General features: G+C 39.6%; 1 protein-coding gene across 1 annotated transcript in view; it reads left to right on the top strand.

Annotated features, from left to right (window-relative positions):
• csmd3b (CUB and Sushi multiple domains 3b) overlaps positions 1 to 27,642 on the top strand; it is a 2,186,187-nt gene that overhangs the window by 1,596,212 nt on the left and 562,333 nt on the right. The window contains exons 13-18 of the mRNA XM_059983996.1: positions 5,110 to 5,292; positions 9,988 to 10,314; positions 14,057 to 14,251; positions 19,399 to 19,537; positions 20,120 to 20,307; positions 21,861 to 22,049. Of these exons, the coding sequence (XP_059839979.1) occupies positions 5,110 to 5,292; positions 9,988 to 10,314; positions 14,057 to 14,251; positions 19,399 to 19,537; positions 20,120 to 20,307; positions 21,861 to 22,049 (1,221 nt within the window). The remainder of the gene's footprint in view (positions 1 to 5,109; positions 5,293 to 9,987; positions 10,315 to 14,056; positions 14,252 to 19,398; positions 19,538 to 20,119; positions 20,308 to 21,860; positions 22,050 to 27,642) is intronic.

The raw sequence follows: 27,642 nt of genomic DNA, 5'->3' as shown, positions 1-27,642 counted from the left end.
GTCAAGGATCCAACTGCAGAGGGAGACACAGAGGCCCAGGTTCTGTAATTCCATGCTCTTGTTATTTATTTTTATTTATTTCTATTTGCAGTTACACAGTTCATTGCTTTCTGCACTCTACCTTTGGTTACTCTTCTGTAGATTCGTGGAGTATGCCCGCAGGAAAAAAAGAATCTCAGGGTGATATGTGGTGATATAAATGCACTTTGATAATAACTTTTATTATGAACTTTGAACTTCTGCATTTGTATGTTTTATGTAAGCTGTGTCTTGGATCAATCTGTGTATTTCTCAAATTGTTGTTGAACTCCCTTGGGTAAAGCTATCAGATGTACAACACTGGTATTTTCTTTGTAGTTATCAATTATTCATCTCCTGCCTTGGAGGGGAAGAAGTCTTGGACCTGAATGCCTCAGCAGCAACTGATAATTAATAGATGTTTTCTTGTAGATTAAAATAACCCCATTTGAACATCCTTGAGTTTGCCATGACCACATAACGTTTAGATGAATAATTAAAATCATAGGCTAAAGTTTATCATGAAACTTCTTGGGCATTTTCAACTGTAAAGCATCTAATTTTCTGAGCTTCTTTGTCTACTAAACATGCAAACAATGATAGCTTGCTTATATCTAGCATGTTTAATGAAGTCATGGCAGTTCATAGCCGTTTGAATGACTGTTATTAAATCAAAGGTGATATTGAATCACGTAAGTAGATTTTAAGTCATGAATGGGGTTAGTGTGAAGGAATTACTGTATCAGTAAGAGAGGGAAAAAGGTTGAGAGAGGTCATGTTCAAACTTTGCACTCATCTGAAAGCAGGCATGTTCATGTTGAATCTTCACTGCTCCCACAATGAAGATCCAGAATTGGGAAGGTGCATTGCAAGGACAGGACAGCTGCCTTTCTGAGTAATCTTCAGCTATAATTTGCAGAGATAAGAAAAACACTGTGACCAGCTCTTTCCTGAGACCAGTAAGCCAGTAATGCCTGAAACAGATATTTCTTTAGATGGTAAATTCTCTGATCCTCTGCTTGCAGTGAAGAGCCTCACTTAAAGAGATTCGGGGTTGCGGAATCAGCATTGTGCCTGGTAGCTCAATGATTTCTGTGGATGCATCGTTCACAGGAATATGAAGCAAACTTATTTTAGCTTCTCTATCATCTGTTTTGAAAATTTGCCAGATATCATTAGATGAACCTGAATTGACTGTGAAGAAGATTCATTGTGAATTGACTGTGAAGAAAGTTATAAAACTTTCTGATACTCTTTAGCAATGACAATTTTCCCTATTGGTAGGAGCTTACCAACAACTTGTTGTATCAGTGAGTGTGGTAAATTAGAATTAAAGAATACAATGTGTAAAGTTAATGTATCAGTAATTATTTAATGTTATATATATGTATTTAAAAGTTTTTTACTATTATAAAGTGACTTTATGAAAGAAAACATGGATAGAAGAAAATATTTAGTTATCCTTAAGAGGACAAGATCCTTAACAGTATTGATGAGCAGAGAGATCTTAGGGTCCAAGTTCACAGCTGCCTGAAAGTGACTACGCTGGTCGTTAGGGTGGTTAAGAAGGCATATGGCATGCTTGCCTTTACTAGATGAGGCTTTGGGTTCAAAAGTCAGGAGGTTATGTTGCACCTCTATAAATCTCTAACTCAGCCACATCTGGAGTATTGAAAACAGTTCTGGACGCCCCATTGAAGGAAGAATGTTGAGAATAGGAAAATAGATCAGCCATAATTAAATGGCAGAACAGACTTGATGGGATGCATGGCTTAATCCTGCTCCTATGTCATATGGTTTTATAATATGGATATTTTATAGGCTGAAGAGTTTGGTTTCATTGGCCTTTTGGTTATTAATTTAGTTGGTTTGCACAACATTATGGACCTGTCCTGTGCTGTGTGGTTCTATTTCTACAGTACATTCTATGCTCAGCCATGCAAAATTTTGACTAGATTCCTTCCTCTTTAGTAGATGTTGGAACTGTTTAAGTGTGAATTTCTACTCATAAAATAGTGTCATCACCAAGTTATTTTAATGTGTTTAGTGATAGTCTTTGAAAGATTCAAACCAGAGTAGTTCAAATCTCTCAAAGTGAATGAAAGGGTACTGACAAGCATTGTGGAACAGATGGAACGGGGTGTACAAATGTACAGTTTACTGAAAGCAAGTAGACAGACTGGTGAAGAAGGCATTTAACATTCATTCAGGCAGGACATCGAGTTCAGGAATAGGGACATTATGTTGCAGTTACATGATCATTGATGAGACTGTACTTGGAGCATTATGTTGAGTTATGGCCATACTATTATTTGAAAAACATTGTCAAGCTGGTGAGAGTGCAGGAGTGATTTGCAAGGATCTTGCCTGGATTAGTTGGCCTGAGTTAGAAAGAAAGTTTGGCTATGCTGTATCAGTATTCCTTCACGATCAGAAGAGTGAGACGTGTCCTCATCAAAGTTTATAAAATCATGAGGAGTAGGGATAAAATTAGCAATCGCACCTTTTTCCCCGGGGTTGGGGAGTCCAAAACTAGAGGGTACAGGTACAGAATAGGTAGGGAAAGATCCAAAAGAGACCAGAGAGGTAACATCTTTATCGAGATGGTGGTGAATATTTCGGACTAGCTGCTGCCCAAGGAAATGATTGATGCTGGTACAACTAAAATACTCAAGAGGCATTTGGATAGGTACATGGAGTGGAAGGGCTTGGAGGGTTATGCTCTGAATGTGGGCATTGGGACTGGCAGGGAGGATGCTATGTTGGCATGGACCAGTTGGAACAACAGATTTATTTTTGTACTGCATTTCTCTATGACTCTATGCCTCCATTTGGATAGCTGACCTTGCAACTGCATCAAATGACATAAAAATCATAGTGAGAGTGGATAAATTATTCCTTCTAGTTGTTTTTTTTTAACTTGAATGCCACCTGTGATTATCTTTATTGGAACATCCTTCTCCCTTGTTATTCAGCTGGGTGGTTCAAAACACAACCAGAGAATTACATGCATTAACCTCTCCAACACCAACAGCCCCGAAGTTCTCTGAAGCTATAGCTTCCTCGTATTCTCACTGAATTTCTATGCTTTGATGAGGTTGTTTGAAAACAGACTTAATTTCCAAAAGCATCTCACCTAAATCTCTTTCAACCCCTTAGCTGTTTGTAAATACTCAGCCTTTCTGTCTGATATTCATTACTGGAAAGCAGCGATTGCTTCTAACTAGATATTGTGAAGAATAATGCTATAATCCTTATACGTGCCACCAGCTTTGTCCCCTCCATGCTAATTCTCAGAGACTTGGTAACTGTGTATTTTCTCTCCTGATGAAGGGTTTTGGCCTGAAACGTCATCACTACCTCCTCCCATAGATGCTGTCTGACCTGCTAAGTTCTGCCCGCATTTTATGTTTTTATTTTCACCTCTGTAATGTCTTTGTTTCAGCATCCACCTCTGTTTATCTCTTGCTGCAACTTTCAATCAGATATTTCTTACTTCCAAACTTGAGTGTTCTCACGGACTCCTGGTTAACCCCTCGTCCCCCATCCTCTAGAAAAGTGAACAAATTTTAATGTGGTTCTTCTGTCTCTCCTATTTCTGCTCAGTTGAAATTTAGAATGAAGTTTGGATAAGTAACATCACAACCTTAAAATTCTGAGCTTTGTTTTGAAATCCCTCCATAATCATACCCCTGTCCAGTTATACACTTCTCCAATTTCGGTCTGTTGTTCAGCGCAAACAAATCTTATTTCTTTTCGCCACTGTTCTTCATGTCTTGACCCTATGGCCTGGGATTTCCCTTCTAAATTCTTCCACTTTAAAAGTTCAAAGTTTAAAGTAAATTATTATCAAAGTACATATACGTCACCATATACAACCCTGAGATTTATTTTCTTGCGGGCATACTCACTAAATCCAAGCACCATATTGGAATCAATGGAAGACCACACCTAATTAAAAGGAAAACAACCAATATGCAAAAGACAACAAACTATGTAAATACAAAATAAAGAAATAATAATAAATAAATAAGCAATAAATATTGAGAACATGAGGTGAAGCCTTCTTGAAAGTGAATCTACAGATTGTGGGAACGTTTCTGTATTGAAGCAAATGAAGTTGAGTGAAGTTATCCCCTTTGGTTCAAGAGCTTGATTCGGAAACTGTTTTTAAAACTAGAGGCTCCTGTACCTTCTCCTTGATTACAGTAGTGATAAGGGATCAGGTCCCAGGTTGTGGGGGTCCCTGATAATGGATGCTACATTCCTGCAGCAGCATTTCATGTAGATGTGTTCAGCGTGGGGAGGGTCTTACCCATGATGGACTTGGCTATATCTGCTTCATTACCATTTCTTTTAAAATATAATGTTTCCCTTACTTATTTCAAGAGAGATTTAAAAAGAAACGGAATTTTTACTCCTGTCCGTTTTCAAACCAACAGAGATAAATATAATACAAGGCAAATTTTATTCTATTGTTTCAACACCTGCTAGATGCATCAGTTCTCCAGCTGACAATTCAAAATGGATGAAGAATAATAGAGCAATGGAGTCATAAAGTACACCACAGATACAGGCTCTTTGGCCCAGTGAATCCATGCTGAGCATCAGCCGGCTATTTACACTGGAGTCATAGAGTCACAGAACACCACAGGATAGAAACAGGCCCTTTGGCCTATCTAGTCTGTGCCAAACCATTAATCTGTCTAGTCCCATCAACCTATATTAATCACACATTAATTCCAATTTTTGTATTCTTCCCACATCCCTGTTAAGACCCTCACAGTTTCTGTCATGAGACCTCACACCAGGAACAATTAATAGTGGTCAGTTAACCAAGGAGTCAGTGAAATATGGGAGGGAATCTTGGCACCCAGAAGAAACCAACATGGTCATGCTGAGGTTACTTAAACTCCACAAAGACAACACCCACGGTCAGGATTGAACTCGGGTTCCAGTGAGGCAATGGTGCTACCAGAGTACCACTGTGCCTCTTTGAAATATTGCCCGGAATTTGCAAAACATGAAATTTCAGAAGGAAAGGATTTGGAAATCCATTTTTGATAAAATTGTTACCATTCTTTTTCACAGAAATCGATGAGGAGAGTTGTGGTGATCCTGGGACTCCATTATATGGCATAAGAGACACAGATGGATTTTCCAATGGGAACATTCTGAGATTTCAGTGTCAATCTGGATTCGAACTGATCGGAGAAAAATCCTTGCTTTGTCAAGACAACAATCAATGGTCAGCAAATGTGCCCATCTGCATCTGTGAGTGCTGCTCTTATACTATACTGTATGTCATGCTTCTGTTATGCCCCAAGAGCCAGTGGAATGTAAGCCAAGAAGCTTTCTCCTTCAAAGAGTTCTGTGTTTACTTGCACTTTTCTAGTTTGGACTGCTTTTGGATTGTGTTGAGGAGATTCACACCTGTGATAGCCATCTGCCCCTTCATTGTAATAAGTTAGATCAGTAATTGACATTATTTTTAGTCAACATTAAGTGAAGGGGAAGAGTCCCATTAGTTTCAAGCATTAATTACGAGAGTGTTTTGACAGACAACATGCAAGTTTGGTGTCTTTGAAATCAGTCTTTTAAATCAGCTTACAAGCCACACATCTGGGGGTATTTAGAAATTGGTTATAAACCATAGCCTGAATGAAGCATGTTGATATGAAAATATCATAGTCATAGTCATTAGAATCATAGAATTATAGAACACTACAGCACAGAAACAGGCCCTTCAACCCAACTAAACCATGCCAAACTATTAATCTGCCTATTCCCATTGACCTGCCGACAGACCATAGACATACTCAAACCATCCATGTACCTATCCAAATTTCACTTAAATGTTGAGATCAAACCCACATCCATCACTTACACTGGCAGCTCAATCCACACTGCCTTGACTTCATTAACTTTCTCAAAAAACTCTATCAGATTGGTTTGACACAACCTACTACACAAAAAGCTATGTTGACTATCCCTAATCAGTTCTAGTATAACCAAATACTTCTATGTCTGGTCCCGTAGAATACCTTCCAACACACTATTAATGTCAGACTCACTAGCCTATGCTTTCCTGGATTTTACTTAGAGCCTTTCTTCAACAATGGAACGACATCAGCTATCCTGCAAGCCTCCAGCACCTCACCCGTGTTAAGAATGTTTTAAGTATCTCTGCTTGGGCCCCTGCAATTTCTGCACTTGCGTCCCACAGGGTCTGAGGGAACACCTAAGAACATAAGAAATAAGAGGAGTAGCCTCCAATGTATCATTGGGTAGGGAATTCCTTTGATTCACCATTCTCTAGGAAAAGCAGTTCCTCCTCATCTCTGTCTTAAATCTACTCCCCTGAAGCTTGAGGCTATGTCCCCTTGTCTCACCCACCAGTGGAAACAACTTTCCGGCCTCTATCTTATCTATCCCAAAAATCATATAAAGGATAGGTAAGATAGAGGCAGGAATGTTGTTTCCTTGTCAGGTCCTGGAGATTTATAAACCCTAATTTTTCTCAACATAATATACACCTCCTCTGTATAGGGTCCACAACCTTGCTGCTGCTTTGCCTCGCTTTTATAGATTCTGTGTCCATCTCCCAATTAAGTACAGATGCAAAAAAGAAAGTCGATTTAAGATACGCTTCATCTCTTTTGACTCCATGCATAGATGCCACCACTCTAATCTTCCAGGGGACAAATTTTGTCTCTTGCTATCCCTTTGATCTGAATATATCTGCAAAACCCCTTGAGATTCTCCCTCACCTTGTCTGCCTCATGCCTTCTTTCAGCTCTCCTTCTAAAGGGTTCTTTTGCATTTCCTATACTCTTCAAGTACCTCATTTGTTCCTGCCTGCTATGCAGATCCTTCTTTGATCATTAGATGCAAATTGTTCTGTCACCTACCCTGTCTCATTCCCTAATTGGAGATCTAGTACCACTCTCTCTGGTTGGGGCCTCTGTATTGATTAAGGAAACTTTCCTGAACACATTTGACAATTCCACCCATTCAGCCCTTTTACAGTATGGGAGTCCCAGTCAGTATTTGAAAAGTTAAAATCATCTACTATCACAACCTCATGTTTCTAGCAATAATCTGCAATCTCTTAACAAATTTGTTCCTCTAAATCTTGCAGTTGGGTAGTCTATAATATAATTCCTGTAATTTGACCTTTCCTTTCTTACTCCTCGGTTCCACCCATATAACCTTGGTAGACAAGCTCTCCAGTTTGTCCTGTTTAAGCACTGCCTTGACATTCGACCTGATGAGTAATGCCATCTCTCCCCTTTTAATCGCTCCTGCTCTATCATGTCTGAATCAATAGAACCCTGGAACATGAAGCTGCTAATCCTGCCTTCCTGTAACCAAGTTTCACTAATGGCTACAAAGTCATAACTCCATGAGCTGATCCATGCCCTAAGCTCATCCACAATGCTCCTTGCATTGAAATATACACAACACAGAACAGGAATCTCATCATGCTTAATCTGTTGATTCTTTACTTTGTATGTAGGCCAAACAACATCTTTCCCCACAACCACTCCACTATCTGTTCTGACTCTGGTTCCCATCCTCTTGAACACCCCTGTGCAAAGATATTAGACCCCACTCCAGTTCTTTACAGGTCCCACCTTCCCTGGAAGAGAGAACCTAAGATCCAAAAATCTGAGGCAAGCCCTCCTGCACCATATCCTTAATCATGTGGTAAATTCTATCACCTTTCTTTTCTCCCTCACTACCACGTGGCACACATAGCAATCCTAAGAATACAACCCTCAAGGTCCTGTTCTTAAATTTAGCACCTAACTCCCTGAACTCAATTTGCAGGACCTTGTCACCCTTCCTACGCATGTCATTTGTACTGACGCCTGGCTGCTCACCCACTAATACTAAAGACTTGATTGAAGATGTCTGTATACTGTTTTGAATTGATATATCTCTGATTATTGCTCCAGGACATTATATTCTTAGGCTCATAACGAAGTCACTTCACCAATGTATTTATCCAATCTCAGAATATCTTAGGTCTTTGGACTGAAACAATGTGAACGGAAATTAAGATGGGGGTTGACAGCTTGTCTCGTGTAATGTCAAATCTGCTTGTTTCACAAGGATGTAATAATGCAGTTTTCTCTCAGATAATCTCTGATCTGGAAACCATTTTACTGCAGCAAGTCGGTTTACACTGGAGAGTTCACTTAACTAAAACTGCAAATAGCCTATTCAATATATTGACAAACACAAGAGATTTTGCAGGTGCTGCAAATCCAGAGTAACTCACACAAAATTCTGGAGGAACTCAGCTAGTCCATCAGCATCTGTGGAGAGGAACATAGAGTCGATGTTTCAGTCAGCGAGCCTTAATGATTTACTTTTCCCTAGTTTTTAATAAAGGCATAAAATAATGATTGTGTATTATCCTAACGTGAAAGTCAAATTAACCTCAATGCTTATATTTGTTACTTCCACTTGTCAGACTTAGTAACACACAGAAAATAGGATGATTTTGCTCCAACCTTTAATTATGAAAGCAGGTTTGCACAGTGGGATTATGCCCACTCAGAATTGTACTCTGTCCCAACTAATTTAACTTAAAACCCTTCATAATCATCAGAGATAAATATTCCTGCCATATGCCTAAGCTGGATATTGTTCCAAGTCCCAGTTATGGAAGGGCTTGGTTCCAATTTGTTGTACCACAAAGAACGTCTATGGCTGGAGATATTGCTTTAGCTGTCATTTAATTGACTGCACTTTATAATTTATGTTGCAAATGCACAATGTATTAGTACAGTACGTCCAAGGACATTGTTTTTTTGTATTGTGATTTGTTCTATCGATAACAACCTAATAAAGTTCACGACAATTTCTTAAAAACCGGAAATTAGTAATAGAATAAAGTCATCAACTGCTTTAAATTAAATGCCAAACAGTTTCCAGAGAGCTAAATAAGGCTACATCGAGTCATAGTAAAGTACAACACAGAAGCCGGCCCTTTGGCCCATCTGGTCTGTGCTGAACCATTTAAAGATATGTCAACAAATATGAACAGATTACCAGTGTGACTGTGCTAATGTTTAGATATACAAGTACTAAGTTAAATAGAGAAAAGACAATAATTTAAGATTAAGTAGATTATTTTTGACAGCACCTGCTGCTTCCAAATGGACAATTGTGCAATTAACTCAGTATGTTTGTTTAATAATAAAACAATATGAAGCAACATTATCTCATTTATTTTGTATGAGCTCGTTCAAGCTTGTATAGTAAGCAAGCCAAGTTAGCCTTATACTGATATAATTACTCAGTGCCCACCTTATTAGATGCAGGAGGTATTTAATTATGTGGCCATTGAGTATGTGTTTCTGGTCTTCCACTGTTGTAGCCCATCTACTTCAAGGTTTGGTGTGTTGTGTAGTCAGAGATATTTTTCTGTTATAACACAAGGGTATTTGAGTTACTGGTGCCTTCTAGTCAGCTTGAACTAGTCTGGCCATTCCCCTCTGACCTCCCTCATTAACAAGAAATTTTTGCCAACAGAGCTGCCACTCACTGGTGTTTCTGGTTTAACCCACCATTCTCTCTGTAAGCTCTAGAGACTGTTGTGCATGAAAATCCCAAGAGATCAGCAGTATCTGAGATACTCATACCACCCCATCTGACACCAACAATCTTTTGCTCCCCATTCTAATGTATTACAACAACTGAAGCACATGATCATGTCTGCATGCTTTTATGCATTGAGTTGCTGCTATATGATTGGCTTATTAGATACTTGCATTACCGAGGTGGTGTACGGGTTGTACCTAATAAAGTGGCCACTGAGTGTATTCTACCATCAGAACCAAATGTGTGACTCCATTTAACGGAGTGTTTTAAGTGATAATTATCCCTTTCAAAGAACACTTTCAGTTACATGGGAACTATCTGATACTTTCCTAAATGTAAATTATTTGTTTACAGTTCCTTGTCTATCAAACTTCACTGCGCCTGTTGGAACGGTACTCTCACCTGACTACCCTGAAGGGTACAGCAACAACATGAACTGCATCTGGCTAATCGTTGCCACTCGAGGGAGCCGAATTCATCTGTCTTTCAACGATTTTGACTTGGAATCCCAGTTTGACTTCCTTGCCGTTAAAGATGGGGAGTCGGTTGATTCCCCGCTGCTGGGCACGTTCAGCGGATCGGAGGTTCCCTCACATCTCACCAGCAATGGTCACATTCTGCGGTTGGAGTTCCAAGCTGATCACTCGATGTCCGGACGGGGATTTAACATCACATACAGCAGTACGCTCTCTCATCTGTTGTTTCTGATGATAGTGTTTAAAAATAATTTGTTTCTATTACGATGTGTTAAAAGCTTGAATACTGAAGCGAGAACATCAAATATAGAACACTACAGCACAGAGAGGCCCTTCAGCCCACTATGATTAATCCCTCCTATATAGTCTTCCATTTTTCTACCATTTATGTACCTATCTGAGAGTTTAAGTGTCCCTAAAATATCTGCTTCTATCGCCACCCCTGGCAGCTACCACATTCTGTGTAAAAAAAAATTTACTTCTGACATTCCCCCTATACTTTCCTCCGATCACCTTAAAATTATTCCTCTTGTATCAGCTTTTCCACCCTGAGAAATGTATCTTGCCGTCCTTTTTATCAACATCTCTTATCATCTCATAGACCTCCATCAAGTCACCTCTCACCCTCCTTCAGTCCAATTTACTTAGTTGACTTGGAAGTAATAGCAATTCTACCCTTATTCAAAAATAAACTAGTATCAACAAGCAGAGGTGAAGAACTGAATCCTAATCAAAATCAAATCAAATCAAGTTTAATTATCATTCAAACTATACACGGATACAGGCAAACAAGGCAGCATTCCTCTGGGGCCAAGGTGCATAGCATGCATTCAAAATAATGAGATAAAAACATACACGCATCATTACGCAAGAAAACACATGTATAGTTCAAGATCCTGAGCGACATGCAAACTGATGGTATAGTTCCCAGCAATCCAGCCTGTCATTCCCACCAGTTAAACACTAGAAGGCAGCATTGAGAAGAGAAGCCAGCCTCCAACTAAGCATGGATGCCCACTACACTGTCCTGGTGTCTCCTCACCTGGTCTGCGGCTTGAGCCCTTATCCTTGCTAAAACTGAGGCTGCACTGCTGATTTGTCACCTGTCTCACCACCAAACAAGTGAAACGGGCCTTTTATAAGACATGAAACCTAATTTTGTAACTTATTGCCTAAAGTAGGGACAGACTGAACTATCATATTGCGCACCTCTATCAATTCACTCCTCATCGTTCATCTCTCCAAAGAGAAAAGCCCTAGCTTGCTCATCCAGCCAGCTTCCTGGTAAATATCCTCTGCACATCCTCTGAAGCTTCCACATCGTGCTTATGATGAATTCACGACAACTAAGCAAAATATTCCAAGTGTTGTCTAACCTGGGATTTATCAAAGAAACATTAGAAAAATGCATTTCATTATGATCAATTAATTCCTTCAAATGTTTGTAGCTAATTCAAAAAGTTTAACTTCAAAGAAGCTGCTTACATATCAAGTATGAATTTAAGGTGTTTTCATCTCTATCCACCTTAATGTCATTTGCAAGGAAGAGAAAATCAGTAATGGCAACTCAATATTTACTTTGAAGTAAATTATTATTATAATGATAATTTTATTATGAAATTACATTTGGCTTAAGTTGTTCTCCGATCTTGGCAATCTATTTGCAAACGTTTCATCACCATATGAGGAGACATTATTTACGTTCTGTTCACTTGTGGGTGTGTCCTTTATATACTTACCAATCAGCTGACTGTTCGTCATTACTGAAGCTCAGTTGTGATGAAGGGAGGAGGGCTCATCACTAATTGATTGGGTGGCGAACTCTGTACATTGTCTGGAATTTTGCTTGCATAGTTGCCTGCAACTATCCAAGAACATCAACTGGCTATAGGAGAATTCCTAGAAGAATGGTTTTCAGCAAACAATTCTCCAAGCAGACATGTAGACCTCGATCCCATTTATGAGCCAATGCAGGCAAAATTACAATTGTTTGGAAAACAACTTAACCCAACCATCAACCACCCAAACTACACATTTTCCAAATTTTTTCCAATAAATTATCTTAGCTAACCTTTCTATGCTGGTGTTAATGTTGCAGATAAACCTCCTCCAACCCAATCATTATCATTGTTTTACTGCATATTAATTTCATCAACATCTGTTTTTTTTTGTTTAACTTTGCTTGTTTTTATCCCATTACACTGTTGTCCGTTGATTATCAAATGACACACAATTACAAGGGAAGTTGCCCTAACATACCTTCAGAAAGGAAATGAGGGATTTTCAAAAACTACAGGATTTACTTTTTCCGGTTCTACATATTTGGTCATCTTTTATATCATCTCAGATTTTCTCTTTCCTTTAGCCTGGCCTGCTGGATATGTCCAATGGCCCTCCATTTCACAACTTATACGTTCCTGTGTCTGTGTCCTCACTCCCTAACTGTCTTCAGTTTTTATCCTTCAAAAGCAAAAGACATTATTCTATCCTCCCCCACCTCATTTGTCCCCAATAACCCACTAATCACATGACCTCACTTATCCCTCCAGCCATCTTGTCCTCTCAGAATATTCCTTTTGACCCATTCATCTTCCCTATAGATTGATACCACCTTGATTTCTCTCTTGACCAGTTCTGATGAAGGGCATAAAGACATGAAGACGTTAATTCTGGTTTGTTACCTAATGGTTCCACCATTTTCTGTTTTAATTTTATATTAAAACAACATTATATCCTTGATAGAAGACACCACTAAAAGGATGTCATTGATGTGACAGGATTTTCTAATGTTTTATTAACTCTGACATTTGTCAACTTGATTTCTATTTAATACTGACAGTGTGGCCAAAGGCTTTACTTCTTAATGTTTCTAGTTCTCTTCCATTCGATTAAAGTATATATAAGGCAACTTCTCTTGTTATGGATACCATCAGACCAGAAATCATATTCTGATCAGTTTCTTGAAAGAGAAGTTATGATATGCATAATTAATGTATGTATATTAAATAGGATAATGTGAAGTTTTTGTATTGAACATATAGCTTTGCATTTGGGCATGTGAAATCTTAATATTTATTTCAAGAGGAAATGAAAATAAAAGCAAGGATGTAATGTTGAGACTTTATAAGGCTTTGGTTTAAATGGTTCCATTTAATATCAGAGAATGTGCACAGTATATAACCTGAAGTTCTTACACTTTACAGACAACCATGGAACAAGAAGTATTATAGAATGAATGATGGAAGCATAAGCCCCCACTACTACCTCCCTTTGCACAATCAGCAGCAGAAGCAGAGACCCTCCCTCTTCCCCCACTTGAAACACTGAATTCCCACCATGCAAGCAATAGGAAAAGCCTCCTGAGAGATGTTGGCCCAGAGGCCATCAGAAACTACAGTCCATAATCCAGCATTTTGGTATCTCAGACAGGCTCTCTCTTTCCATCAAGTCAGAGCACATTTGGAGTATTATGAGCAATTTTGGATCCATTATCTAAGAAAGGATGAACTGCAATGGCTAAAGCAGAGAATGGAAACTTGTTAGATTTCTAGAAAATAGAACACATTTCCTTTTCAAAATCTTATATTCAACCATGGCACTCCCTGCACTGAAATGCCCGTGCGTGCATAAAATCTGTAGTGAAATTTGAATCCAAAAGCATATAATAAACTGCTAGGGAAACTCATAAACACAAGAGATTCTACAGATGCTGGAAATCCAAAAAAGCACACAGAAAATTCTGGAGGAACTCAGCAGGTCAGACAGCATCTATGGAAAGGAATAAAAAGTTGACATTTCGGACTGATATCCTTTATCAGGACCATGAGACTCTTGGAAACTAAACAGTTAAATTTATGTTTATTGCAGAATACCTGTATTTACAATAATCTGACAGATTTAAACCTATGCTGAGACTTTGACCATTATTGTTTCCCTTCTCCCCATAGCGTTTGGCCACAATGAATGTCCCGATCCTGGCATTCCCATTAATGGACGACGCTTTGGTGACAATTTCCAGTTGGGAAACTCGGTATCTGTTCTCTGTGAAGAAGGATTCATAAAAACTCAAGGGACAGAAACCATAACCTGTGTACTGAAAGATGGAAAAGTCATGTGGAGTGGACCAATTCCAAAATGTGAAGGTATTTGACAAAATGATAACGCATGAGACAATTCATGCTCAATTCATCTGACCAATCAAGCTTAACTTTTCCAAATTTGGAGGGACAACTAAATTGATCAATTGAGAGGCATCCACATGCAGCACACAAGAAATACCTTGTTAGGAAGAGAACTTCCAATTAGGATTTGTTCTCCACACAGAAAACTAAATAAAGCATTGGTGAGGCCTCACGTGGAGTATTGTGAGTAGCTTTGGAACTCTTAACTAAGAAAGGATGTATTGACACTGGAGAGGAGTCAAAGGAGGTTCACAAAAGTGATTCTAAGATTGAAGGGCTTGTCATATGAAATGAGTTTGATGGCTCTGGGCTTGTATTCACTGGAATTCAGAAGAATGAAGGGCGACCTTGTTGAAACCTATCAAATGTTGAAAGGACTCAATGGAGTGGGTGTGGAAAGGATGTTTCTGATAGTGAGAGAGTCTAACACCAGAGGACACAGCCTCAGAATAAAGGGGTGTCCTTTTAGAAAAGAGATCAGGAGGAATTTATTTAGCCAGAGAAGGCTGAATCTGTGGAATTTTTTTGCCACAGGCAGCTGTGAAGGTCAAATTTTTACTTAGATTTTAGGCAAAGGTTGATAGATTCTTGATCAGTAAGGGCATGAAGGAATATTGGGGCCAAGAAAATGGATCAGCCATGATGAAATGAAAGAGCAGACTTGATGGGCCAAATGGCCTAATTCTGTTCCTATATCTTATGGATCTTGATAGGTTTTAACAGCTTTCTGTTTTTAAAGGCATTTATAAAAATAGTGTATTAGCAAGCTACAGCATGGAAAGTGCCCTTGAGACCCAACCAATCATCAGCTCTTCATTTACACTAATCTAACATTAATCCCCTTTTATATTCTTCCAACAATCCCATCAATTTCACCCCTCCCCCCACCCACCAGAATCTAACACTCACCTGCACACTGCACACTTAGGGCACTTTACTGAGGGGAATTAACCTACTAACCTGCATGCCTTTGGAATGCAGGAGGAAACAAGAGCATCTGGGGCAAATACATGTGGTCACAGAGAGGCCATGCAAACTCCACATGGACGGCATGAACTCGAATCTCTGATTCTTGCAAGATGCAACTCTACGTTCTAAGTTGGGGCAAGGGAAATTTTGGTATTATTAGGCAGGAAATTGCGTAAGTTGTTTGGAGTATGTTGCAGGCAAAGGGATGCCTAGCAAGTGGGGTCCTTTACAATGTGAGATATTGAGAGTTCAATATATCCATGTTCTTCTTAGAATGAAGAGCAAGCCTGGTAGAAAACTCTGGCCAGGAGAAAGAATATGTTGGGAACAGGCAGATAAAATCAAATTTATCCCTGGAGGTGTATACGGGAAGCAGGAGAGTACTCAAAAAAAAAGCAAATGGGAGTCATGAGGTAGCTATGGCACAGAAGATGAAGGAGAACCCAAGGAGAATTTATAAGTATATTAAGGGTGAAAAAGAGAAAAAGGTTCCTCAAAGAACAAAGTGGAATTTTTTTGTGTGGAGCAGCAGAAGACCATCAAATACATCAAATCCCTTCTATTTGACCATGGAGAAACACATGAAGACTTCAGAACATAAGATAGTTAATGAGGTATCAAGAGGATAATTTGCATTAGAGCAGAGGACTTACTGGATACTTTAAAGTGTATGAAGTAAATAAATCACCAAGGTCTGATCAGGTGTATCAAAGAAACTGCAGGAAGCCAGAGAAGAAACTGTCAAGAGTTCTGGATGAGATGCATGCATCATCATTAGAGACAGGTAAAGTGCCAGAAGACTTGCTGGTTACTAACTTTGTGCCTTTATTTCAGGAAGGCTGCAAAGAAAAACCTGGTAACTACAGACCAGTAAATTTTAAGATCTGTAACCTTTAAGTTACTGGAGGGATTGGGAGTGATAAGGTATACAAGCATTGGAAAGGCAGAGGTTGATGAGGAGTAGTCAGCACAGCTTGGAGAATGGATGATTATGTCTCACAAATTTGAAAAAAGTTGTTGGAAAAAGTAACCAAGAAGAAAAAGGATCCCAGTGTATATTATAAATAAACTCTTCTCTGGTTTCCAGCCGGGTATAATTATTGATTACAGCTGACATTTCACTGTCAAGCTCTGCCACCTTCATCAGGGATGATGCCTAGGCATGTCTATTCTGGCGGTATTTATACCCCATAGTCCATCCCTCCTGATTGGTTAGTCCTCATCCAATCAGGTTTCTGCTGTCCCACCTTGAATTCCAGTTATTACTTAGAGCAAGATCTTTGTCTTGGTTAAAATTATTTTCCTCTAGTTTTATTTCAATGACTTTCTTTACCAGGCAGTCCCAAAAGCCACTGGTGCGGCACAGTAGTTTTGTGCCATGCAATGTTCTGCTACCGCTAATTTTTCCGGGTAACCCAAATGGATACACCTCCTGTGCTCCTTGATGTGGGTTTCCACCATGCATCCTATCTGGCTGATATACACTGCTCTGCATTCACAGGGAATTCTGTAAATGCCAGCTGACCTGAATCCCAGGCCATCTTTGACCAGCATAAGCTGTGATTTGAGCTTCCTAACAGGTTTGTGGATGGTATTTCTTCAGCATCCTAGCAGTCCTTCCAGAAACTGTGCAAATATTGGGAAGTTGGGCTGTAGTGATGAGTTCTTCCTTGTTGTTAGGTTTCCTGGCTTTTCCATCAGCCCTTTTAAGGGTCTAATGGATTTCCTGAACTTGGTAGCCATTCTGTAGGTACGTTGTGCGTAATTGTGTTATTTCCTTGGGGAGCCTCTTTGGGTCTGAAAAAATTTTCACACAGTTAGTCAAAGTAAAAAGAACCGTTCTACTTTGGGAGATGTGATGGTGGCTGTATTTGATGAAGTATAAGGCCGTGTAAGTAGGTTTCCGATAGACACCATGTCCGAGGCTACCATCCAGCTTTTCCGTCATACGTGAACGTCCAGGAATGGGAGACAACCATTCTGCTCCAGCTACATCGTAAATTGAATGTTCAGATGGTTGTGGAACTTTTGGAGTGCCTGGAGTCCATGAGGCCACGCTATGAAGGTGTCATCGACATATCCGATGAAGCACTTGGGGCAGAAAGCCGATGAAGCCAGAGCCCTCTCCTCAAAATCCTCCATGTAGAAATTATCAATAGCCAGTGACAAGGGCAATTCAATGGCCACTTTGACCACTTGTTCATAATAGTTCCTTTACAGAGGAAGTACGTCGATGTAAGGGTATATACAAAAAATTCAAACCTTGACCGTAGGAGGACCAAGCTATCCCTAGTGGGAACTCTCATGAACAGGGACATCATGTCAAAACTTGACGGTCATGTCCTCTGGGCTTAGCTGAATTTTGGTTATCATTTTAATGAGGTTGGTCAAATTCTTGATGGGATGCTCGTAGTCCCCAACAAAGAGTGACAGCATGATCATTAACTACGTAGCTAGGCAGTAAGTTAGAGGATCTATTGCACTGATGGTAGGACTCAGGTGGCAACTCTCCATAGGGAGTCTGTGAAGTTTGGTGCTCCCACGGCCTGAGAATGACCACCGCTTTACTGAAGAACCGGACTGCCCAATGGCTTTTGGGACCATCTGGTAAAGGAAACCATTGAAATAAAACTCAAAGAAAAGAATGTTAACAAAGATGAAGGTCTCCCACTAAGTAAAAACCGGAATTCACTCCACAGACTCCCTGGGTCGAAACTTTAAAGATTTCTTGCCTCTCTGGATGAAAAGATTTCTCGCTATTCCCAAATTGATTGGCAAATTTGAGACTGCTGGTTGTAAATGTGCCACCCAGGGGAGACTTGATTCCTGCATCTTCCCTGTAAATCTGTGTAAGACTTTTAAGTTTTAATGTTGGTTAGTCAGTTTGCAGGTGACACAGAAGTTGGTGGAGTTGTGGAGAGTGAAAATTGTCAAAGGATATAAGATAAAGATCAGTTACTTTTATGGGCGCAGAAATGACAGGTGGAGTTCAATCCAGGCATGTGTGAGGTGTTGTATTTTGGGAATTCAAATGTCAGGGGAAAGTATACAGGTAATGGTTAGGATTCTTAATAGCAATGATTTATAGAGGAAACTTGGGGTCCAAGTCCACAGGATTTTGAAGATGTCAATCCATGTATATAGAGTGGTGTGCAAAGGGCTAAGGCACCCAAGCTACTTTTTACAGTAATGTAGTCAATTGGATTAATAGTAGGAAGCAAAGCTGATGATAGAAGGTTGTTTCTCAGATGGCGGGGCGGGGGGCGCAATAGCTGATCATGTTCTTGATAGATTGGTGCTGGACCTTTATTATAAGGCATGGTTACTCAGTTTGCAGATGACACTAAAGTAAGTGGTGTTATTGATGGTGAAGATGGTTATCAGGATTTACAGAGGGATTTGATCATCTGGGAAGGTGGGCTGATGAGTGGCAGATGGAGCTTAATTCGGTTAAGTGCGAAGTGTTACCTTTTGGGAAGACAAATGAGGTAGACCATTTCACGGTTGTAGAACAGGGGGAGTGTTGAAGAACAGGGGGAGCAAGCAGTACACATACATGGTCTCCTGAAGGTCTTGATACAGGGAGACTGGGGGCAAGGTGAAGAAGATTTTTGGTATGCTGGCCTGCATCAGTCAGGGTACCGAGTGCAGTTCTGTCACTGAGATCATTCAAGGCTGAAATAAGTAATTTTTGTCAGGTTGGATTTCAAACAACATAGAGCATAAGAACAGCCACAGACCGACATTAGAATAGACCCAGTGGAATCGTCTTAATTAACTGACTGGTGATCTGACATTTCTAAAATAAAGTCAATTCTTCTTTCTGTTAACTCTATTTGACATGGAACATTACACAACATGACATGATTGTATGACAAGAATTATCATCACATTTTTTGTACTCTTTGCAATATTTTTTGTAAAATGTCACTTTATATAACTGTTTGTTATGATGAGAATTAATGACGTACAATTGGGCTAACAGAATGTTTCCAGTCGCATAAGTTTAACATCCCTTATATTTAACTTATTTTTCAGTGATAGCTATCAAACATTCAACACTGTAGTGTACTTTTGCCTTGCTTCAGATTGGTACACATAATAGATAAAACTTATTACTTATGTCTTTATCTCTTTAGCTCCTTGTGGTGGCCATTTTTCTTCACCAAATGGAGTAATCCTGTCACCAGGATGGCCTGGATATTATAAAGACTCTCAGAACTGTGAGTGGGTGATTGAAGCTGAACCTGGACATTCTATCAAAATCACATTTGAAAGGTCATCACACAATCTTTTCTTTTGAATCTTGATGCATTTTTGAAAATAATATACAGTGTATTAATTGATGAACATGTTCTGAAGATGCTATAAGTTATGTACAAATGCTTAGTTTTGATTATTTTTTACTGCCTATTATGCTGCTGGCATCTAGAGCAGCAATGAGGGTCCTCCGCCCTCCTCCCTGCCAGTGTTCAGGGCTTCCTTCATTGTGTCAGTAACTTCCTCTTGGTTTTCACTACTGTCAGTCATGCAAATCCTGGGTGGAGATTCAGGAATACTGTCACACTCAAATGTAGAATGATTCTTTATTGCTGTTTCTGTAGCAGTTTTGTTTTACCAGTCAGGGTTGCTCATATCTGTTAAATATAAATTTTGTACGTTGTGATTCGAAAGGATTGCTTCGTATAGCTCTTGCCAGTTCACAATAATTAAACTTTTCTGATCAGTCCATTTAAAGTCTGAACATTTGTAGTTGGTTATGGGTTAAAGGTGATTAGTCAATGTAACGTTGCTCTCCATTATAGAAACCAAGGTGATCATTTGTAACTCACAGATATATTTAAATGTCTCCATCCACAGATTTCAGACTGAAGTCAATTATGATGTTCTGGAAATCCATGATGGCCCAAACCTTCTGTCCCCACTTCTCGGCTCTTTCAATGGCACACAAGTACCTCAGTTTCTCTTTAGCAGCACAAACTTTCTTTATTTGCTGTTTACCACTGATAATAGTCGCTCCAATATCGGTTTCAAAATTCATTATGAGAGTAAGTATTACTTACGACTACGTTCTTATATCTTTTTTGACTATAACCCTCATTTTTGACCATAAGTGTGACCGGCAACATGGTAGCATAATTGTGTGGGTTTCCTCTGGGTGCTCCCATACTCCTAAAGATGTATGGGTTCATAAGTGCTATGTTCATGCTATGTTGGCTCTGGACGTGTGTTGACACTTGTTGGCTGCCTCCATCACATCTTCAGACCTTTTTATCGGTTTTTGATGCAAATTACGTGTTTGATTGTGTGTTTTGATGCGCATGTAACTAATAAAGGTAATCACTTTCAATTTAAAAATTTTTCCATCGAGTAACCATAATGTACAAAATACATGTTATAACATTTGAAATCAGATCACTGCTTTGGAACATAGGAGATTGAGAGGAGATTTGATAGAGGTTTACAAAATTATGTGGGGTAGGGTAAGTGCAAGCAGGCTTTTTCCACTGATGTTGAGTGGGACTACAAGCAGGGGTCATGAGTTAAGAGTAAAAGGTGAAAAGTTTAAGGGGAACATGAGGGGAAACTTCTTCAGTCAGAGGGTCGAGAGAGTTTGGAATGAGCCGCCAGTGTATGCGAGCTCGATTTCAATGTTTAAGACAGAGGTCGGCAACCTGCGGCTCCAGAGCCACATGCGGCTCTTTGATCTCTGTGATGCGGCTCCCCGTGGTTTGTTAGCTTTTGAAATGTAATTCGAAATTTGAAGATTATGGTGATCTTGTACAATATGAAAACTTTGCGGAGACACCGTTTCCTGGCACATCCGAACTGGCTCACAATTAGCTACCGTTCCGACTAAGGGAGATAGCCTACGGGGGTTTGTGAGTACATGTCTTTTGGAGCATCCGCGCCCACGGGGGGTGGGTTGAGGGAGGCTTTAAAGCAAGGCTGTTTAGTTCGAATAAAGTTTCCTTTGACTGCAGTGTCTTTATTTTAGCGCTGCGTGTAGCGCTACACCGCTACAACGTGTTTTTTATCGCTATTAATATACATCACCACTGCCAATGCCTGACACCCTCCAGTGCGCGATTTCTTTTAATTCTTCGATCCAAGGTAGGCTACCTACGGAGTAACCTTCAACCCAACGTCTTTTTTTCGGAGTTCAAAATGTTTTTGTTGCATGCAGAAATGTAATTTCGTTTTCTCTGCAGGAGTTCATCAATTTCATAAATGCAACACATTATAGTTTGTTTATACATAGCATAAAGGCAAAAAAAACCCGTTGTATGCAGTGTTATTTCATTTTGTGGCTCCCAGTGTTTTCTTTTCTGTGGGAAATGGGTCCATATTGGCTCTTTCAGTGGTAAACGTTGCCGACCCCTGGTTTAAGAGAAGTTTGGATTGGTCCATGGATGGTAGATTTGTGGAGGGCTACGATCCCGGTGCAGGTCGATGGGAGTAGGCAGCTTAAATGATTAGGTGGAGACTAGATGGGCTGAAGGGCCTGTTTCTGTGTTGTGCTTTTCTCTGATTCTATGACTTGTGTGAATTTTGTTGCCAAATGCTTTGTTTTCAATACCTTCATGTCTATTCCCCACAGGTGTTACAGTGGATACGTATTCCTGCATGGACCCTGGGATCCCAGTCAATGGATATCGACATGGACAAGATTTCTCCATTGGTTCTACTGTAGCATTTAGCTGTGAATCTGGGTACACAATAAGCCACGAGGAACCGCTAATGTGTGAGAAAAATCACTGGTGGAATCACCCCTTGCCTACTTGTGATGGTAAGGATCATAGTTACATTTGCCACCAGTTGGAAATTGCAGCCTATGAAAAGTTCTAAAACTATTACTAAAAATTCTTGCTTTAACAAACTCTACCCACTTTAATACAATTTTACTATTTATAGCCTTTTGGGTTCTTTGGGTCACCGAGTGAGCAATGCAGTCAAAAAGAAAAACTATCAAGTCCAGCACAGTAGTGTAACAGTTAACATAATGCTTTACAGTACCAGCGATCACACTAGACAACAAGGATTTTTCTTCCCGAATACTTCCTGTGGGTCTGTCTTATGGATTTTTGGCTGCTGATCATGAAAATCATGATGGAATTTCCCTACCAGACACCAGTTTTATTTTAATCACCAATTTTTGTTATTTCAGTTCATAATTCAGGTCAATTAAAATGTTGCCCACAGTATAAGCTGTGAAGTTTTCTCTCTTGTCCAGGCATGCTGAGGCCATGCTTAGGCAGAGCAGATGCTGCATGGCAGAACAGGTTTTAGAAAGGCTATAAACTTTCGTGAAAGATTTCGATATCTGAGACAGATGTTTCCCAGAATAACAGGTGCCAAGATGAAGGAGGGCATTTTTATTGGTCCACAAATCAAACCCTTCATCAATGACAGGCAATTTGAAGAACTTCCAGTGGAACCAGAGAAAATCTCATAGAAGGCATTCAAGGATGTTGTTGAAAATTATTTTGGCAACTACAGAGCACCAAACTGCATGCAACTGGTTGTTACCTTGCTTCAAGCATGCAAAAGCTTGAAGTGCAACATGTCATGAAAGATTCATTTTCTGCATTCCTATTTAGACTTTTTCCCTGCAATCTTGGTGCTGACAGTGATGAGCGTGGTGAAAGGTTTCACCGGGACATTGCGGTCATGGAGAAATGGTATCAGGGCAACTGGAATCCATCAATTTGTGGAATACAAATGAAAATAATCAAGAAAGCATTCCTAACTTAGTTGAACTATTGCAAAATGTCAGTACGTTATGCAGCTGAACACATTATATTCAAAAAACTTAATTGTTTTTTTTTTCCAAGTTCCTATGATATACAGCTAGTCTGAAATTATATTTGTGTTTGGTTTCAAGCATCTATCATAATCAAAAAAATAAACATTCTGAGGAAGGAGCACTTTAGAAAAAAAAGTTGTTGTCCTGTGTCATTGTTCAGGATCCAATTCCCACTGCTGTCTGGTAGGTTCTCCCTGTGACAACGTGGGCTTCCTCCAGCTCCTGTGTTTTCTCCGTTTTCTCCCACATTCCAAAGGTGTACAGTTAAGGTTAGCGAATCGTGGGCATGCTATGTTGGTGCTAGAATGCAATGACACTTGTGGATTGCCCTCACCTTAATCCTCAGACTGTGTTGGTGATTGACGCAAGTGATGCATTTCACTGCATATTTTAATGTTTCGATGTGCATGTGACTATTAAAGCTAATCTTTAATCTTAATATTTATAGCTTTTTTGTGGGGGGCATATGTTTCACCAAGTGAGCGGGTAGTGGGGAGGAAATACCACCAATCCTAATTAATCTATTGTAATTTGTAATCAGAAGACAAGTATGCCTATAAGATTACTCAGGAGAGCAAAGTTACTGTTGCTGTCAATTTATCACTGTTAACTTGTGTCATTGCTGTAAGTGTACAATAATTCCTTTTTTTGACATGATAATTTCAAACCATGGCAAGAATATAACATCATTAAAAAATATATATATATATGAATCCCTCCACGGAAGACCACAATGCTGGGTTTTTGAAACAGCTCAATGCTGATTGTATTTGTAGGCAGTAGCCTGCACTGGGTGGATGGAACCAAGATTTGATGTGTGGTAAATTCTGACTTACCGGACACTCTTGGTAGGCAGGCAGTGACCTTGATTCATTAACTTGCGCAGAGCCTGAGCCTGGGTTCCTCACAGTTCGCTGAGGCTAATTGGCTGCTCTGTGCCTCTAACTGCCGGTCAGATGATGAGACAGGTTTGGGCCTTGTGCTGAGTCAAGAGTCAAGGGTCACAGCAGCAACTGCAAGGCACATTGGTGAAGGTCACAGCATGGCAAGCACCTCTAAGTGCATCGCTAAGAAAGGTACTGCCTGTGCCTTGAATCTGATATCCACATTGTGTCACAGCAGGGATCAAGGTTTTCCCCAATTATTATTAATGTTTGCATGAGCCACACCAGGCCTGTTCACTGAATCCTTTTCTAGTGTCATATAGGCATTCACCTACCTCCACTTTCTCTGAATTAAGCTTTCAAGTTATTTGAGAGTCAGACATTCTCATCATTAAATGTTTTGTGATGATGCTTTAAACTTCAATCATATAATGGCTGCAGAGATTCTAGCTAAGCGCTTCTTGTCTGGTCCGCCTGTCAAATCATGGTGTTCTGTATTTCCCATCAGCTTTGCCATTCACTTTCTTGGCAGAGCTTCAGTCACAGTTTTCAAAACTGTTTATAAAGCAAAACTTGGTAATTCAGAGTGGGAATAGGCAGTTTTCCAATGCCACAGGCTACAGACTTTGTGAGTTGAAAGAATGTGATGATGCTATTATTCCTTCACTGTGCACGTGCCCCCCCAGTGTTAAATTTAATAACCACAATGTCAGGGGCTTCAGTCTCGTTTTCTAAGTTTGCGTTTTTTTAATATGAGGAATCATATCAAAACTGTTCACTTACAGATTTCTGCATCATTAAAAAATAAATTTGGAGACAATTGACAAGAAAATCCTGGGGACATCAACCCTTATGGTGATTTCTCTCTAGATGAACCACACTAATGCTGTTCACAGACTCGTGAAGACATTTCAGGAATGATCCTTCATTGATGTCCATGAAAGTCGAAAAGTTGCACACTGGTCTGGGTCTAACTCAAAAAGGAACAGACTCTGGCTCCATCACTTCCAAAGCTGGAGATGCTTTTCACAAGTTAATTTTTCTCTCAAGCCTTGATGCCCAGCGAACATTGCAAAAGAACCCCAAGCCTCACTCATCTGTAGGCTTCGTCCTTCTGAAATGTACTGGTTAACTTGCAGCTTGAGTCAGCAAAAAAAAGAGAGAAATGCAATGTCAGTATTCATTTTCAGTGGACTGGTGTAATGTAAAGCTGAGGCTTTGTAAGGCATTGGGTATACCGCACATGCAATACTGTCAGCCCCTTTTCTAAGAAAAGATGTGATGGCATTGGAGAGAGTCCAGTAGAGATTTGCAGGAATTATCCAGGGAATGAAAGGGTTAATGTTTGAGGATCATTTGATGGTTCTGTGCCTGTACTCTTTGGAGTTTAGAAGAATGAGGGGGATTCCATTGAAACCTATTGAATATTAAAAGGCCTCGATAGAGTGGATGTGGAGAGGATATCTCCTACAGTGGGGGAGTTCAAGACCAGAGAGCGCAGTCTCAGAGTACGATATACTTTTAGTACGGAGTTAAAGATGAATTTCTTTAGCCAAAGGGTGCTGATTAGTAAGGTGGTCAAAAGTAATAGGGAAAAGGCAGGAGAATGGGGTTAGAAGAAATAATAAATTAAGTTTCAATAGGTACATTTAGTGTCAGAGAAACGTATACAATATACATCCTGAAATTATTTTTCCATGATTCTTTAGTCATGATGGAATGGTGGAGCAGACTTGATGGGCTGAATGGCCTAATTCTGCTCCTATAACTTATGGTCTGATGGACTTTGACACCAGTAAACTGGCAACCTTGGAGGGCTTCACCCTCACCTTCTCTGATAAATTACCTTGTTTAAGGTGAGGTGAGAGGAAGGGGGAGATCTTTCTTCAGAGTTACAGGATGCTTTATTCCAAGCCTGAGATTTGGTACATATCCTGGTTGGACTCGAGATTGACTTCAGCAACAACTTCAGTGAGAGTCCAATAGAGCATCATAATTTCAGGCTGATGTTAAAACCACCACACCTGGCAGGATGTTCCACAGGCCCACCACACTCTGTGAAAAATACTTACTTTGACATCCACTCTATACTTTCCTCTAATCACCTTAAAATTATTCCCCCTTGTATTAGACATTACTGACCTAAGAAAAAATCTCTGTCTGTCTGCTCAATCTCGTACACCTCTATCAATTCACCTCTCATCCTCCTCCGTTCAATTTCCTGAGTTGATTTGGAAGCAGGAATCCTACCTTTATTCCCAAATAAACTAATATTAACCAGCAGAGATGAAGAGCTGAATCTTAATTTTATAAGACATGAAACCTGGTTTTATAACTTGTTACCTGAATTAGGGATGGACTGAATTCAGGTTAGACAATAGTAAAGAAATGCCACTTCCTTGCACTTTATGTAATCTGTTTTCTCAGTCAATACACAGGTGGAAATAAGACAGATTGTTAAAAATAGTTCATCAATTTCATTTGATAACAGGTTGTTTTTCATTGTCACCAGCAACAAAAGCCATAAGCATTGAAAAAGATTTCTTTCAATATATAATGGTGAAGCAAGCTTTTTTTTTTGTTTCCCATCGAGCTTTATCCAGTTGATCCTCACCTAAATCTATCAGTATAAACCTTTATTCCCTTTCCCTGCTTAGTCTGTCCTTACAAACAGTTCTATTCAAAGTAAACTTATTATCTAAGTACATCTATGTCACTCTATACAACCCTGAGATTCATTTACTTGCAGGCATACTCAATAAATCAACAGATTAATAGCCATAATAGAATCGACGGAAGACCGCACTGACTGTGTGTCCGATCAGCGTGGAAAAGGCAACAAACCGTGCAAATACAAAAAGAAGGAAATAATAATAATTAATAATTAAGCAATAAATATCAAGAACATGAGATGAACAGTCCTTGAAAGCGAGTCCTTTGGGAGAAGCTTCTGCACTTTCACCCATTTTTGAGTAAGGAAGTTTCTTCTGAATTCTGTGCTGGATTTCTTGATGACTTGTGGCAGCCAGAATCGATCAGAATTCTTTATAATGCTAAAGACCTTCATTAGGTCCTTGCTTCAAACATTTCTCAAGGAAAAAGATTGAGCCTATTCATTAGTTTCTGATATATGCCCTCTTATTTCTGGTATCAGTCATTTAAATCATCTGTGTCTGGGCATTTCTATAAGAATACTGCAGCTATCACTGTACACAAAGTGATTTAGCTAATGTTCAACAACAGGTTGAGCATAACTTTCATACATTACACTTACAACTTTTTATTAATAAACGTTGGGAGATGGTTTGCTACTTCTAGCCTTGCTGACCTATGGTGTAGGTTTCAGCAATTCATTAATGTTGTTCATGGAGTTCATTTATGGAGTTTATGGAGCAAAATCTGGAAAGTGTGGAGTGATGTTTTTTAGAAGATCAAACGAAGGCAGAATACAAGGTCAATGGCAAGAATCTTCAAGAAACAAAAGGATCATGGGATGCAAGTCCAAAGATTGCTCAAAGTTGCTGCACAAGTTGACATATGGTTCAGAAGACATATGGTGTGCTGGCCTTCATTAGTTAGGGTACTGAATTCAAGAGCTATGAGTTAATGTTACAGCTCTATGAAACTCTGATTAGACCACAATTACAGCATTATGTTCAGTTCTGATCACCTCATTAGAGGCAGGACATGAA

This window comes from Hypanus sabinus, chromosome 1, assembly GCF_030144855.1.
Source record: "Hypanus sabinus isolate sHypSab1 chromosome 1, sHypSab1.hap1, whole genome shotgun sequence".
Taxonomy (NCBI): domain Eukaryota; kingdom Metazoa; phylum Chordata; class Chondrichthyes; order Myliobatiformes; family Dasyatidae; genus Hypanus; species Hypanus sabinus.
This window is presented reverse-complemented; position numbering and strand designations above follow the sequence as displayed.